Genomic DNA, 16,550 nt, shown 5'->3' on the forward strand with positions numbered 1-16,550 from the left:
CAGTTGAAGTTGAAAGTGACACACATTTCCTTGCAGAGGAAGCTGAACATGATTTATACCACTTATGACCTGTCCTATTTAATGTGCTTGTAATCAAAACCAACAATTAACTGGTTATACGGATCAAGATAATTATGTAGGTCAGGTTTGATGGCAATGGTGCTTTCACTGTCATCGTTTTGGACAGGAATAAGAAGTGGTCGTATTTTAGTAAGATAAACACTTTGGTTTTTTATTTTTTTAGAATTATTTTGATTACCACATTTTATTTAATAATAGAATTCTCATTGGTTGGATAAAAATTGTTAGTTGATTAATGATTAACGTTTGTCGTTGACGTGGTAAGTTCTATTTGTTCAAAGTAATGATGTGACATGTTCTATATCATCACTTTCGACACAAATAATATTCACGTTATAACTTTGGAGTCAGATAATATCATGTCATCATTTTTGAACATGTGACATGTATTGTGTAAGTACTTTTAACACACATAACTTGTTACATCAACGATAAGCATTAATTGTTAGTAAATCGATGATTTTCATCCAATCAAAAAATATTTTATCTTAAAATAAAACATTGAGCGTTAAAGTATACATTGAAAATACGTTACGAATATTTTTTTTAGTATTAATCTTCTGAAATCAGTCTATAAGCTCTTTTAAAAAAAGAACGATATTTTATCGTTGTTTACAATAAAAGAAGATTACGTGAAGGAATACATAAAGATGAAATAGCAGTGTCATATATCCCACAAGATTCCACTCCATGGAGCTAACAACAACAACTCGACGATCCCGAATAATTAAAGATAATACATTACTACACTTGATTAATATGAGAAGAGAGAGGGTGGGCAGCTGTAGGTGAAATTGATGTAAATAATTGAAGGCCAGATAATATAATATACAATTAGTATGATGCGAAAGATTTGGATTCTCATTCGTCAATGATGTTAATTTATTGGTTTAATGAGACCGACCATTTTGTTTCAGATTATGTCCCATTATTTGTTTCCTCTTTACCATTAGGTATTTGGGGTTGGAGGCATCCCCTACATGATTAAAGACACAAAAAGAGAATGGAGAAGGAGCTTTTAAAAAGACTACCCAAAGCCTATGCCTATGCCTATTGAGTATACCACTTTTTATTTTGGCTAAATCACATTTTTAATATTTTAACTATTACTTTTTATTCTGTTTTGGTTATCTACTATTTTTTTTTTTAAATAATGATAAAAGTATCCTCGACTTTTGTGTAAATAGTTATTTTATGATATATTTTTTTGGAGCATTTTACCTCGATGTTTCAATTTTTTGTCAAAAACATGTCACAACATCAATTAAACACATGTGAAAAATGTCAGGTCAACAATATAGATTGACGTTAGTCAACTAATGATTTCCATTTAACATAGTCTGTTTTGACAAAAAATTGAAACGTTAGAATGTAATTTTGTCATTATGTCTTTCAAAATGTAGTTTGGGATTTGAGAGATCCTCATGTTCGTTATCTTTTAATTAATTTATCAATTTGAATACATTAAAAAGATAATATTGTTCTTATTAGAGAATTCATATTCGAACAACTGCGTCTACATGGTGTATACACGTTGTCAATAGTTATGAGAAAACTTTGAATAAATACTACCTTATAATTACCTCATATTATTTAAAAAAAGTTAGTTCATCTTTAAAATATTTACCAAGAAACTAAATCCAAGACATTTTTATGATTTTCATGGGAAATATAAGGGTAAACTATATGTTTAGTACCTTAACTATCACTTTTGTTCTATTTTAGTCATTCAATTATTTTTTTTTCAAAATCATACCTAATATACACAGTTAAACAAATTTAATAGAACTACTAACGTAACAATTTTTAATTTTTCAATAATGATGAAACATTATTTTATGGTTATAAGTCAGTATCATTGTTATTTTTTTATAGTGGGTGATCGAAATAAAACTAAAACTAAATATTAGGTATGACTAAAATAAAACAAAAGTGATAGTTAAGGTATTAATCGTGTAGTTTACTCTTATATTTCCCTTGAAAATCATAAAACACAATCAATTAGGAAGGATGATTTGAATGTCTTGGAGTGAGTTTCTTGGTAAATAGTTCAAAGATTGACTAACTTTTTTTTAATAGTATGAGGTGATTATAAGGTAGTATTTGTGCAAAGTCTTCTTATAACTAGTGACAACATGTATACACTATGTAGATGCAGTTGTTCGAATCTGAATTCTCTAAGAATAATAATATTGTTTTTTTAATGTATTCAAATTGTTAAATTAATTAAAAGAGAACGAATATGAGGATCTCCCAAATCCCAAATTGCATATGTCCTGAAAGCTGTTGGCTGTTGCAGTCGAGTGTCAACGGCTCTCGCCTTACTAAACAATGAATTGAGTAACTAAATTATATGTATATAATATCATTGGTTAGAATGATAGATGCAAATTATTGGGTGATTAAAGGAATAACAAGGTTGTCATCTTATTAAGATTTTTGTGTGTGGAGACAATACCCAGACAACTTCATCACCTCACAACCTGTGTTGTTTCTTGTCTCTTGTAACATCTACTTACACAGTAATAAATAATGGAGTTCCCTTTCTTGGTTGTAGTTAACAATGCAAAACCCTTGCTTGGTGGCTTAACTCGTTAATTGTTTATTCTACAAGGTAACAAGCATGGGGCATGGGGCAATTCAGGCAGAAATGTTAGATTAGTGCATGAGTTGATCTGAGAAAATACTATATTTGTGTGTATGGTCTGGTTTTCACATGCATGCATGTGGTGTTGCGCAGGACATATCCAATCAATGGTTTGCTCAACAGTGTTCACAACTTTTATTTATTTTACTGATGCGGACTACAAGATTGACAAGATATAAATAAAATGGGCTTTGTGTTATGCCCTAGCGGTTGTCGACATTATTTGGGCTTTCTAATTGCTGTGGCAGATTCAAGACCACTCATTCTCAACACCCAATCGGTAACAAGGCATGCGAGCAGTTATTTGAACTTTAAGGACTAATATTCACATCTTAACAATCATTGGATCATATCATAAAATAAATAAAAGAGTAAGGGCTTCAAGTGGATTTAACCAACTTAGGTGGTTAGTATTGGTACTTAACTTATGAGTATCGATGTTTTTGCATACAATATTGGTATTACATGGTTAAAATGGATACTTTTTGAATATTTAAAACATCAAATCTTAATTTAATATAAATATTACCCAAGTAGTATTGATATTCAGAGTCGATGTCAATACCAAATTGACATACTCAATTCTAAAATTTGTACTCACTATTGGTAATTTTAGGGGACGTTTGGATGGGGGAATGTGAGATTTCCATGGGAATGGAATACACATTCTCCCGTTTGGTTAGTCCGGAAATCTCATTCCCGTAATGTAAGATTACCAATAGTGGATTTTTTGGGATATATTATTGGGATTGTCATTACCTCTCTTTCCTTAGGTATTGTTGGATTACCGGCGTTTTGGACTAAAATGCCCTTAAATTATTATTATTTTTTCAAAAATATCATTCTTCTGTCATTGAATAACAAAAATTCTACGAAGGTTAAATTACAAATTTATTCTTAAACTATTTTATATTTACAAAAAAATCTATAATTAAAATTTTATATGAAGTTCAAGGGTTAAAATAAAATTTTACCATTTCATTAAACTTTTTATATTTTCAATTTTGTAAAAAAAATTATATAAATTTTATGAATTTAAATTTTTTAAAGAAAATATATAAATATTTTTCCAACTTATTAAAAAACAAATATATAATAAGGACAATTTGGTCAAATATACACTCCAATAATCTTTTATTCCTTTAACCAAACACGGTAATCTTACATTCCTGCTAAGACAACCAAACACAAAATACAACATTCCCAGTAATCCTATTTCCTGATAATCTTACATTCCCACTGATAATCTTACATTCCGTGAATCAAGCGCACCCTTAAGGTAAATCATTACCTCCTAGTGAACATGCTTCATAACATTTACTTTTTACTAGTTAATTCAACTTATAATTACTATTTGCATATCATGCCTGGTCATTTATTTACCCTATTTTCATGGATTGCATGCTTGTTTCACAGAATTTAATTTTAGAATTTAATTTTAAAGTTAAAAGCATTTTTTAACTTAATTTGTCAAAAAAATATAAGTAATTTTTTTTTATATAAAATCACAATTATTTAGATTATTTTTCACTCATAAATCAAATGATTTGTATTTTTAAATAAATTTAAACTTATATTTTTTATACATTGCAATACCAATCATATCAATTGAGTTAAAATTTAATAAGCATCAAAAGTATATTAAATCGTAAAAAAGATAACATTAAAAGAGGAGGAGAGGTGAAGTTGAGAGCTTTTTATTGGTCAAATTCTATCATTGCTCCTTATATATATAGTGAATTTCGTCTTTATATCTTAATTTAGATGATTTTAGTCTATTTATTTTCTGAACTTTTAAATTCCAATTATAATACATACAATATTACGATTAAATTAAAATATTTTTTTAATAGTTCGAATGATTTTAAGATAATATTATATATACATTTCGTAAATATAATTGTTCGAACTCTAATTTTTTTAAAAAAATTCTTTTACAATAGTGACGGTTCAATCAGTTCTAAAACCAAAGTAATTTAAAGAACGAATACGAGTAATTTTAAAATCTCAGATAAATATTTTTTATATTGAAATAAATATGTTATAGTAATAGAAGAAAAGCATATATCATTGAGATTGAGAACTTGAGACTCGTATTATATGTTACAGTAACTTAGAAAGTGGAAACGACAGCAGCCTAATAAGTTACCCATCACATTCACATAAAGACCAAACTCCCAGTCTCATCAATCTATCGGGAGTTTCCAGATTTGCTCATATGTGATGTCCCAGAATGCAGCGCCTCAACTCCAGTAGATCTTGCCTTTCCCCCTCTTAGTTAGATCACCCTCAATCTATTCCAAAAAAGAAAAAAATGGGCTCCACCCAGTCCGTACAAGCAGCCGAAGAACAACACGAAGATAGCCCCGACGATGAGGAACAAGTGGACGAAGATGACGACGAAGAGGAAGAAGAGGAAGACAGCAATGAACCCAACATGAGGCAACTCGAAAACAACCACTTGGTGAAGAAAGTACTGGAACAGGAGCCCGAAATGTTGCCCTGTTACGCTTCAGCAACCCCTCTCTCTCCGCAGCTATCTTCCCTGGGTACTCCTAGGATGGGTCCTTCAATCAAGGTGTGGGACCCATATAATGTATTGGCTCCGCCTCCTCCGCTTCCCCCGCCGCCTGTTTTCTCTCGTTCGTTTTCTTTCTACGATGATCGAATGGTGCTTGAGGTTTATTTCATTAGCCATGGCGAGTGTGATTTGAATCTGAGGCCTGATATTGTCTGTGGAAGATGCGACGGGGCCGCCTTGACCTCTAATGGGAAGCGCCAAGCCAGGGCTTTGGCTGTCTTCCTAAATTCTCAAGGAGTCAGGTTTAATGCTGTTTATTCCTCTCCGTTGGATCGGGCTAGATCCATGGCTCTTTCCGTTTGCCAGGTAAAACTCGTCTTTTCGATTGATTCTTCTCGAATGAATGTTGAATTTCTTTTTGAGTATGATAAGATTATAGAATTGTTAAGTAGGATAAAACTTTGAGCTTTAATTGCTAATCTCTTTAGTATCCTTTCCATCGAGCAACTTGAGATCCTGCTCCTGCTACAATTGGGGTTTCCTCCTATCAAATGCTTTCATTTTAGGCTAAGAGACAAAAACAATAGGATTGGAATTTTCATTTGCATCCAGTTTCTAGTTAGTGCTCTGTCTAATCTGGATCATGGAAGTACAGGGGCAATTCTTCGGGTGGAGTTGGACTAACTAGTTACAGTGCGAACCCCTGATTTGTTCGTCCTTTTGCTTGTATGATGATGGAAGGAATGGATTTTCCCAAATGAATCTTGATTTGAGATTGCTTTGATAAGTGATTGTATGATGAATGTGTTAAGTTGCCAGTAACATTTGTTTGGAGTTCCTTAGAGTTGTCATAAGTGCATGATGGAGTGCACTAAAGTCGAATTGCATAGTCTAATATTAGTATTTAGCATCAGCGTAGTTCTTTTCCCGTCTTATCATTGTTTTAGTTGTATTTTCCATTTGCAGTCTTTCATTTTCTTGTTCACACTTTCTTGCAAGTTGCAATAGTTGGGCTTCAAAATAGAAAAGAAATAGGGGGTTAAATTGGTTAGCAACTCTAAGGCTGCATATGGACAAACGTATAGACATCTTTTTCGATGCACTTTTACTTGCTATGCAACTCTAAGTGCTGAAATGGGTCAAGTAGCAATCAACTGCTAGTGCTTTTTAGATTTGTTTTGCTGAGGTTATCAGTATGTAAGGACTTGTTGAAGTAGGCAGTGTATGACGTAGTACATGTAGTAAATATTCTTGCAATGATCAAATGACAGGCTGAGTAGAAAACACTTTAGAAACAGACTATTTGATGTGTGCAAATTAAATAAAGATTGAGTTAATGACATCAAATACACATGAATTCCTCACAAATGTCATGAAGTCTCTTATCAAATTTCTTATTGTTTGCTTGTCAATCATATAACAAACTTACACTGGAGATGCCCTCGTATAGAGAAGGGAACTATGCTGAGATATGTCCTCATCTCAATTTCTTATCTGAGTGGACTATGACAAATTTAAAGGAAATAAACTATGTAGATTTAGTAGTGAATATGTAAGATATATATGTGTAAGTGTCCTGAAGCCATCAGTGAAAAACATTCTTTCATTTTTGGAGGGACTTTTACCCCTATTTTATTTTTGTGTGAAGTAAACTTTACCACGCTTTCAGCTTTGGTTTTTAGGCCTGTTAAAAGACAAGTGAAGTGTCGAAAGGTCAGGCTCCATCAGCAAGCCAATGGTTATACTAGTGATAAACTTCAACTGCTTTATATTTTACCATGGGTAAGTTGCGAATACTTAACATTTCTGAAGGATCTTTGCTAGACCAATGTGTAAATGAATATTAACTTCAGCCTTTATTTCTTTAAGGATACTTTCCTTGTTAAAGCCTAATGGTAAACAAGACATCAAGAATAATCATTGGTAGGAATCAAGATTTTCTGTCTTTTTTTTTCTAGCAATGGTTGCAATAATTTATTCTTGAATCCAATGTTTACTTATAGTTCGTACATGGTATCACCTAATTATTGTTTTTGATGCAGGCAATTTTAATGATGATATAAGATGAGTATGCATTTTCCTGGTTATATTGACTCATCTATGATATCTGCCCTTTTAAATCATGCAGGAGATGAATTTTGCTGTAGCAGAGATACAACCCTCTGATGCACTTATGGATATGAATATGGGGCACTGCGCACTGGGAGGGGTGCCCTCGATCAGAAATATATACACCTGAAGTTTTGGGTCTAATGGAAAGATACCAGCCTGATTTTTCTGCACCTTCTGGAGAATCTCTCAGGCAACTGGAATTTCGAATGGTTCAATTCTTGAACGGGACTGTCCTTGGACTTCCTGTAAAACTTAGATCTGAATTTTCCTTACACCAGAATGAGAGTCAAGGATTTACACACCATAACAACCATGCTTTAACCAACTCAGTTCATGACAGAGATATAGCTTCTCTTCAACTACCCCATTGGGATATTCTTCAAAAGCAGCGACCTGGTCTATCATGGAAGACGTCTGGTAAGAGCAGGCTACAATTTGTGTCTAATATTGGTGAACATGATGCTGATGATGAAATGTCTCCTCGGGAAAACAGTCATGACCCTGACCTTCATGACTTAAATGTCAGGAGTTCCTCTCCCCCCTCCACTTCCTTGGCCTCCACTTCCGTTGGTGTTTTCACTCATTCCCTGCCAATTAAATGTCTTGTCACGGGCCTCCTTGAGTGTAGCCCCGTAATTTCACGTAAGGTGTGCATAGAAGACTCTTCTGTCACTGTATTACAGCATTCTTGGAAAACAGGTTGGCAGATTAAACGGTTGAATGATACTGCGCATCTTAGGCTTCTTTAGTTGGAGTTTGAGACTTGCATGCTATCCTACAGCAGAATTAGCGTCCCAAAAAGTGAATTGTTAATTGATGGCTAAAATATGGCATTACTATGATTCTTCGTCCAAGTTGATATTCTGCAACTCATGATCTCACTTGTGTTTCATCTACTACATTATATATATGTTGTAGCATTCAAATCTTAATATTTAATTCAACATTCATGGTATCCAAAGAGAGAAGAGTTCTTTTGGAAGTTGGAGCTTTGTATCGGATGATTCTTTGTGATTTGTAGTGTTATGACAGTTGATTTTCATTGAGTGAATCTTATCAGGAAAAAAAAAATTATAGAGTGAATTTATTTATAAAGTAATTCCTGAACTGCATGGCATGGGTTAACTATAACTTGATGTTTTCTTTGTGTAGAAGATTGTAATGAACTTTGCATTTATTTTCAGTTGTTTAAGGTAGTTATGCTTAACGATTGGTATCACATAAGAACCGTTAGTAAACCTGTCTGAATATTCATTTTTCTTGTCATACATCTCTTCAGAAAAGCCATGCATGTTCCTTTTCTATTCCTAACCTTATTATACAGGTAGGTTGTCTTTAATTATCAATCTGCAAGTTCTAGTATGCTTCTTTCAGGTCGGTTTTGCTCTCTTGTCACACTTGTGATGTAAGGTATTTCATTTCACTCGCCCTGACCATTTTGGGTATGTTGTTGAACCACCGAGATATTGGCGTTTCCCAGGAAATCTGAAGAAGCCAACATATCACCGGTCGCGCCCGACTCCTTGTTCTCATTCCATTCTGTTAATCCTGACAAAAGAGTTGATACATCGTGCTGACGCCTGCTTATCACAACCATGTATTAGTGATGCTCTATGGTGCGAAGGAATTTACTAATCGTTATCCAATCGTTCACTACCTCTATTTACTTCGTGTAAGTTTTCCCAGAGATGTTTCTTTGAAACTGCACCATACTTTCATTGTCAAGTCCCCTCCATGTATTTATCCGGAAAATCTGCATCATAACGGATCTGTATGCGTGTCAAATTGATATTTTGCATGCATTAATCCTAGCTCCTGAGGTCAATGCCTCCATATCGTTAGCTGCACCTAAGAAGATGACGGCAACTTCGGAAGAAGGCCAGCCTTTCCAAATGGCATGCAGGGTTTTAAGGGTGCCACAGTTGATGAGTATTGCAATCGAGCAAGGTGATTGATCGAAGACATTCTGGTTGGTGATCTTTAAGGACTTTTTAGACAAGTACACTACCCGCCCAACATGAATTTTCTCGTAGAAAGGAATTATAACAGTGAAGTTCCGCCGACATACGATCCTGCATTGTTTGAGGAGGAGATACTGAAACGAAGGGGATAACTGAGACAAGACCTGCATGGGTTTCTCCGAAGTTTTTGAAGGCGTTGATAACATGTCCCGAGTCCCTTGTCTTGGGAGATACCCTTCTGGTCTTCTATTGCGGAATGGGGAGTCACTGCACAACGTACTAACCATGGAAGGACACACTGCCACTCTTCCAATCTCTAAATTTATAAACAAGCTCGGAAAGGTAATATACTACCATCGAATGGGAAATCATGGATTCTGCCTCGGCAATCACCAGAAGCCTATCGGCCCTCTCCTCGTTGGGATCTCATCGATCTGCATCCACACGAGGGTGGTGCCTAGGAATCCTGGACAGCATTGATGGCCCTACTAGTATTCCGCCCTGACATTAATATATAAATAACAATAATAATAAAACACCATCAACAATCAATTAATCAACCAATGTATTTGAGAAAAGAGCTTACCAGGATTTGAGCAAGCATGAGGGGCAGGCCAGGATGCATGAGGAGATAAAAGGTAAGAAGAATGGCAGCAGAGGCAAGGGCCAATTGGAGCACAAGAATGTGTTGGGGTTCCATTGTTGAAACCATGATTGCTGGTGCTGAACGATGTTGCAAGAAGTTTTCAATCCATAACAATGCAAATGCAGAGATGAGGGAGAACAGAGGTGGTTAAGATTACGACCGACATAATGGCTGACAATTTGTTATAAAAAAACAGAAACCACATTTTAAGGCATTCATTCATATACTTTTTCTCTTCCCTTGATTTCTTTTACTAAATATATTCATGCACGTGAGTTTACTGGGCTATGCAGGGCTTTAGACTTCCTTTAAGCTTTGGGCTTAGATAATAATCTTGCCAAATCGATTATCAGTCCATGGTAACTGAAGATTATTTGAGGCAAATCTAGAGTTTTCACCATATTATAAAACGAGGAAGACGATTACTTTTTTTCGATAATCGATTACTTGATCTTAATCTGAGCAGAGAATTGGGGGATTCCTTTCTCTCAGTTTCCCAGTGCCGTATGGTGCCGTCCGTGAGTGGGGGATTACTTTGTGCATTCATGGATTTCCTTCAGCACTTGAGATGAGTCGTTGCACGGTTGCACCCAAACATTGGCAGCTTCCATAGCGTCCAATATCTCGCGTCATAGTACCCTGGAATTTTGCTATTCTCCCTGTTCACAGCCCCCAACTAAAAACATATAGTACATTTTTTCAAGTCTTGAATCACTAAAAACTATATATTTTGCTTATAGAGGCTATAACTCATCGAATTCAAGACAAGGGATCAACCCTTTTCTGATAATGTAATCAACTTCCTTTGCGATCTAGTCATCCGAGAGAGTCTCGAACTTCTTGTTGATTGGATTCCATGTCTGTTAAAATCAGGAGCCAAAACATGTAATCCAAAAACACATAATATCATCAGCAAAAGTTGAACTGAAAACCCTACCTTCATGCAGTGGGTTCTTGAGCCCTTGGAGACAGTTCTCTTGCTCCACGAAACAGAATCCTTAGTCGGAACCTGCTTTGGAACATTGGTTTTCAAGCCGGTGAAACCAGAACCAGTTATTGGTGAAGCAAAGATCTCTGTACACATATTGACTATGCTATGAAAAAAAACTGGATTGATTGCACGCCACTGAGTACAAATGATGCAGTATTAGGGAGAAAACAAACGATCTGTTCAGCTGGAATGGTTTTGCTTGTATTATAGGATCTTGTTAAATCTGCTGGCGAGGGGGGAGTTTCCGCTGAAGGAATATTTATGTAGCGTATTATATAGCATGGCTAATAGGCTATTATATATGAACCATCATTTAAATTATGATTGTGATTCGATACCGTATTTCTGATTGTATTGTGTTTATCATGATTATAGACGCAATAAATATTATTGTAGTTGTCGTAAATATTATGAACATACAATATTGATTAGACATCACTATTATTATTATATAACAATTGTTATTTCGATAACCGACCGTTGTTTAATTCTCTAATATGGATATACGCGAATGTAGGCCACTTGGCCTAATCTAATTTCCAGGGAACTTCCATATAATTACGGATTTGCCAGTCATGTAGCGGATGCTGGTGGGGTTGCATTGGTCTATCGTGGAAGACAATAATGTTTCACCATGGAAATGACAGACAAATTGTCTTTCTTTTTTTCTTTTACATTTGTTTTGTAATTTAATGTCAAGTGTGCATAGAACAAGGTTTAAGAAAAAACAATTATGGCATTACTGTAATAGATATTTTACTAATTAATAAAAATTAAATGTATAATTATATTATTTTTTATGACTTAATTAATATCATTTAAATAGTTAAATGATATAAATAAAAAATTAATTTATTAATAGTCAATTAAAACCTCCTCATTATTAAGTCATCATTTATATACTTTACAATTTTTTTCAAGTTAGCATGACCCAATGAAACACTGGTAATTTGCTATAGGTAAAACAATTAAAATAATAAAATAATTTAATTTTTTTTAAAATCGTACAAATTAAAAAATTAAATACATATAAGTTCTAAAGAAACCTCACGTTTTTATAAATAATCTTTAAAAGTATAGTTTAAAAAAATAATTTTGTTTAATTCATTTTCAAAAATAATAAAAAATCCATAAAATTGTAAAAAAATCCTTTTAAAAATTGAAACATAATATGTGATTATTTTTTTCCTTCATAATTTTATATTTTAAGGGTTTCTGTTTTTGTTTTTACATTTGAATGATTTTTTATTTTTTAATTATAAAATCCCACGATGAATCAAATAGGGCTAATTACGATTTTAGGTCCGAAATTCAAATATGGGTGTATTAGAGCCTAATGATTAATGAAAACGTACTGGCCCAAAAGCCTCCATTATATTAAAGCTTTTTCGTTTTTCTTTATTGTTTTTTCTTGTTTGATGATTTAATTAAATTAAATAAACTAATTTGAAAGAAAATGTGAAATCCGGGAAATCAACAACCGGATTTCTCAGCGGCAATTTCATTCCGTCTTCTTCAACTTCAACCTAAGTGATTGATAGATGTAAATGCAGTGAAAGCCCAAGCAGTCAACGTTTTCCTCCTTGCCTTCTCTATGGATAACCGAAATGTCGTTGTTTGCGACAACGGCACCGGCGTAATTCCTTTTTCTCCCTCCTTCAAACACACCTTCAATCTTATTTACTCTCTCTGCGCGAAATTGTTTTCAAAGAAATTACTCAATCACTTGATTACCCACTTCAAGCTAAATTTTAGTCGTCATTCAGCTCGATTTCCAAGTTTTCTCTATCATTCTTTAATTTGATTTTTTTAGTTTACTTGACTAGATCTGTTTAATGTTCGATTGCAGTACGTAAAATGCGGTTTCGCCGGAGAAAATTTTCCGACATCTGTCTTCCCGTGCGTGGTCGGGAGACCTATGTTACGATACGAGGAGTCTCTCGTGGAACAAGAGTTGAAGGTCCTAAAATTATTCTCCTATAATATTGCCTTTTCTTTTACTTGTTTCAAAGTTTTGAGATTCTAAGATCGTGTCATTATTTCCCCCCCCCCCCGATTTTGCAGCTGTAACTTTTTGGTGTATAACTTGGAATTATTGATTTATTTTCTTTATTTTCATAATTTGAACTTTGGTTAGGATATTATTGTTGGAGAAGCATGTGCTGATTTGAGAAATCAATTGGATATATCATATCCGGTTACCAATGGTATTGTGCAGAATTGGGATGATATGTATCATGTTTGGGATCACGCCTTTTACAATGAACTGAAGGTCTTCTTTCCTAAATTTTTGTTGTTTGACTCTTATTCATGTTATTTATTTTATTGGTCTTAATTACGTTTTTTTAAGCAGATTAATCCTAGTGAATGCAAGATATTACTTACTGACCCACCTCTTAATCCTTCTAAAAACCGCGAACAAATGGTATGAAGTCCAATTTATTAGTTTACTGATTTATTGGAATTTTCTGGAACCTAACTTCGGGATCTCATGAGTTGGGTTGATTTGAGATTGCAGGTTGAGACCATGTTTGAAAAATACAACTTTTCTGGTGTCTTCATTCAAATCCAAGCTGTTTTAACTCTGTATGCTCAAGGTGCCTATAGAAATAATTGAAGGTTTAATTAGTTATATGTGTGTGTGCTTGTATAATATTCACGGTTTGACATGGGGTTCAGCTGCTGCCCCTTGAAAATAATGGAAGCTATTATAATAGCCTGTTACTAAGAATATTGTAATCTTGTACTGTGGGGTGCTAGAATCTTTGTTCAAAACCATAAATGTTCAAAAGCACTATTGTGACTTGTTGCAGGTCTGCTAACTGGACTAGTTATCGACTCTGGTGATGGTGTCACTCATGTGGTAAACTGTCCAACAACCCTTTACCATTATTTTTAGGATACGTTGCAGTTTGTAGTAAGGTGCTCCATCATCGGAGCACTCGAGGTGAAGCCCTGAGAATAATTTCTTTTGCCTTTTGTCTCAGGTTCCAGTTGTTGATGGCTTTTCATTTCCTCATCTTACTAAGCGAATGAATGTAGCGGGTCGGCACATAACAGCCTATCTTGTTGATTTACTCTCACGTAGAGGGTGAGGACCATTTCTTTATGAGAAACCTTGTCAGAACATTAAACTACTAATGCTATTGATCATCGAATGATCTTTTTCTGGGTGTCTTTCTGTAGGTATGCAATGAATAGAACTGCCGATTTTGAGACTGTCAGGGAAATCAAAGAGAAACTCTGCTATATAAGGTGAAAGATCATTTTATTTGGTTTTCCATTTTTATGAATCAAGTATATAGTTCAATGTCACATTGCTTGTGTTTATATTCAGTTATGATTACAAAAGGGAATATCAACTGGGACTGGAGACCACCATCCTTGTTAAGAATTACACTGTAAGTACTTTTGGTAAATCATTCCCTCGTCTGCCACAAAATTTGATTACCTATGCAAGAAACTTTATTAGGAACCTAAACAATTTTTTTTGGTATATTACCCATCTGTTATTTTTTATGATTTTACTTGTTAAATTTGATGCACATTTATGGATTAGGTCTGGCATTTCGTTCTCTCTAGATTTGTAGTATCAAAACTCTATTGAAAAGTATTGTCTCTTGAGTACTGACAATTTTTGTTTAAAACAGCTGCCTGATGGGAGAGTTATAAAAGTTGGCACTGAAAGGTTCCAGGCTCCTGAGGCTCTTTTCACTCCAGTAAGTACTGCAGTTCTCTCTGTTGTCATTGACTATATGAATTAATATTTTTCTGTGCTACCTATTTTCTAGGATTATCTGGATGTATTTGACTGTTACCATGTGAATTAATATTTGCAATGGTAATGTAGTTTTTGAATTGGTGTATCAGATCTGTTGGCTGTTCAGTTATTGTTTGTATGTGGTTTTGCATTGATTAGGCTGCGATTCGTGTTTTAATAAATTATTGTGTTAGAAGTTTAGAACTAAGATAGTTTAGTTTAAAAATATATTTGATAGACCAGATTGTCAAAGTAAGATTTTTTTCTTTTGTAGGAACTTATTGATGTTGAAGGAGACGGTATGGCTGACATGGTTTTCCGCTGCATTCAGGAGATGGATATCGACAACCGCATGATGGTACTAAATTATTTCTGGGAATATAGTATCTGTTGTCTAAAATAACTCTAACAAAGTGCTGAAGCGTTATGCTGTAAATCTGTTACTCTGTATATGCATTTTAATGAATCTTCTTATCCTCCTCTTTCTTTGAATCCATTATGCAGCTTTTTTTCGTGTCTATTTCCCTTTGCTTTATTTTAGTCATCATTTTCTTCAAGGAGCTTGCTCTTTCAATATCTTCTTTGTAAAAAATGCTTGTCTAATGGAGGATACAAATTCCCAAGGCAAAGTTATTTTCTAGTGCTCCTGTTCCCATTTACAGAGCCCCTTTGGCTGTAGTATATGTATATGTTCTTGGCTGGATTTTAGTTATGTAAACCTAACTTGTTATTTGCTTTATATTTTACAGCTCTATCAGCATATAGTTTTAAGTGGAGGGAGCACCATGTACCCTGGATTACCTAGTAGGTAATATGCTTTACTTATATAAATTACCTTCTAAGATACTTTTGAAATTGCATGCAGTGAATTCCAGTATCTTCTTTAATACTGGTTCCATCATTCCCCTGGCTGCATTCTCTAGTATGGCAGTGCCTTCTTATTATAACAATTTTCTTTTGATTCAGGCTGGAGAGGGAAATCCTAGATCGATATCTTGACGTGGTTCTAAAGGGAAATAAGGATGGGTTGAAGGTAATATTTGTTGCTGAACCTATAATAGAAACTACTCCATCTACTGTTTCTATAATCTCTCTTTGATTTTTGTTTAATGCCATTGATTGAGCAAGTCAAGTAAAATCATCATTTGAGCTATATACAGCAAAAACAAGTAAATGGCTAAAACGAATTTGTTCTCAGCTTTAAATAGTTTTCTCATGCTTCTAAATAGAAACTGCGACTGAGGATTGAGGATCCACCACGAAGAAAGCATATGGTGTATCTTGGTGGTGCTGTACTTGCGGGGATTATGAAGGTGCTCTTCTCTCTCATTCCTAGTCATGCACATGTGAACACAATAACACATTCTCATTTGCACAGCCGAAAAAGAGAAAACTATGTTTCAAAAGCTTGATATCTGATGACAGCATGAAATATTTGAACCTTGCAGGATGCACCCGAGTTTTGGATCAGCAAGGAAGATTATCTGGAAGAGGGAATTGCCTGCTTAAGCAAGTGTGGCCCGGCTTGACCTTTTGTTAGCAACAGTTTTCAATTCTTGTTAGATGTTCAGTGCGTTCACCCTGTGATTCCTTTCCATTCATTAGCCTAGAGAACCACACACAAGGGTGTCCGAGGTAGGCTGTCTCATATCAGTCGACTCGGTTAAATTACACATCCTGCAATCTATTCGCCTGTCGGACTGAGCAGCCTATTGAGTGATTCTCTCTTATGTTACTAATATCAGGAAAAAGGGCTTCCTTGTAGAAGCAATATATACTTTTACCGCCAGACCACAAATTTTGATTTCGATACAAACTCTCATAGAAGTTG

General features: G+C 34.5%; 1 protein-coding gene and 1 pseudogene across 1 annotated transcript; both read left to right on the forward strand.

Annotated features, from left to right (window-relative positions):
- The first annotated feature begins 4,914 nt into the window (after nucleotides 1–4,914).
- On the forward strand, nucleotides 4,915–8,367 carry LOC120122630 (annotated as a pseudogene).
- A 4,036-nt stretch (nucleotides 8,368–12,403) lies between these two features.
- Nucleotides 12,404–16,470, forward strand: LOC120122596 (actin-related protein 2-like). The gene is made up of 15 exons (XM_039141725.1): nucleotides 12,404–12,595; nucleotides 12,809–12,919; nucleotides 13,097–13,231; nucleotides 13,313–13,384; nucleotides 13,478–13,556; nucleotides 13,773–13,822; nucleotides 13,947–14,050; nucleotides 14,146–14,214; nucleotides 14,297–14,360; nucleotides 14,610–14,678; nucleotides 14,994–15,077; nucleotides 15,469–15,527; nucleotides 15,686–15,752; nucleotides 15,949–16,032; nucleotides 16,168–16,470. Exons 1-15 carry the CDS (start codon nucleotides 12,554–12,556, stop codon nucleotides 16,246–16,248), a joined length of 1,170 nt encoding a protein of 389 aa, XP_038997656.1. The 5' UTR covers nucleotides 12,404–12,553; the 3' UTR covers nucleotides 16,249–16,470.
- Nucleotides 16,471–16,550: the final 80 nt, after the last annotated feature.

This window comes from Hibiscus syriacus, unplaced genomic scaffold (genome assembly GCF_006381635.1).
Source record: "Hibiscus syriacus cultivar Baekdansim isolate YM2019G1 unplaced genomic scaffold, ASM638163v2 tig00110387_pilon, whole genome shotgun sequence".
NCBI lineage: Eukaryota > Viridiplantae > Streptophyta > Magnoliopsida > Malvales > Malvaceae > Hibiscus > Hibiscus syriacus.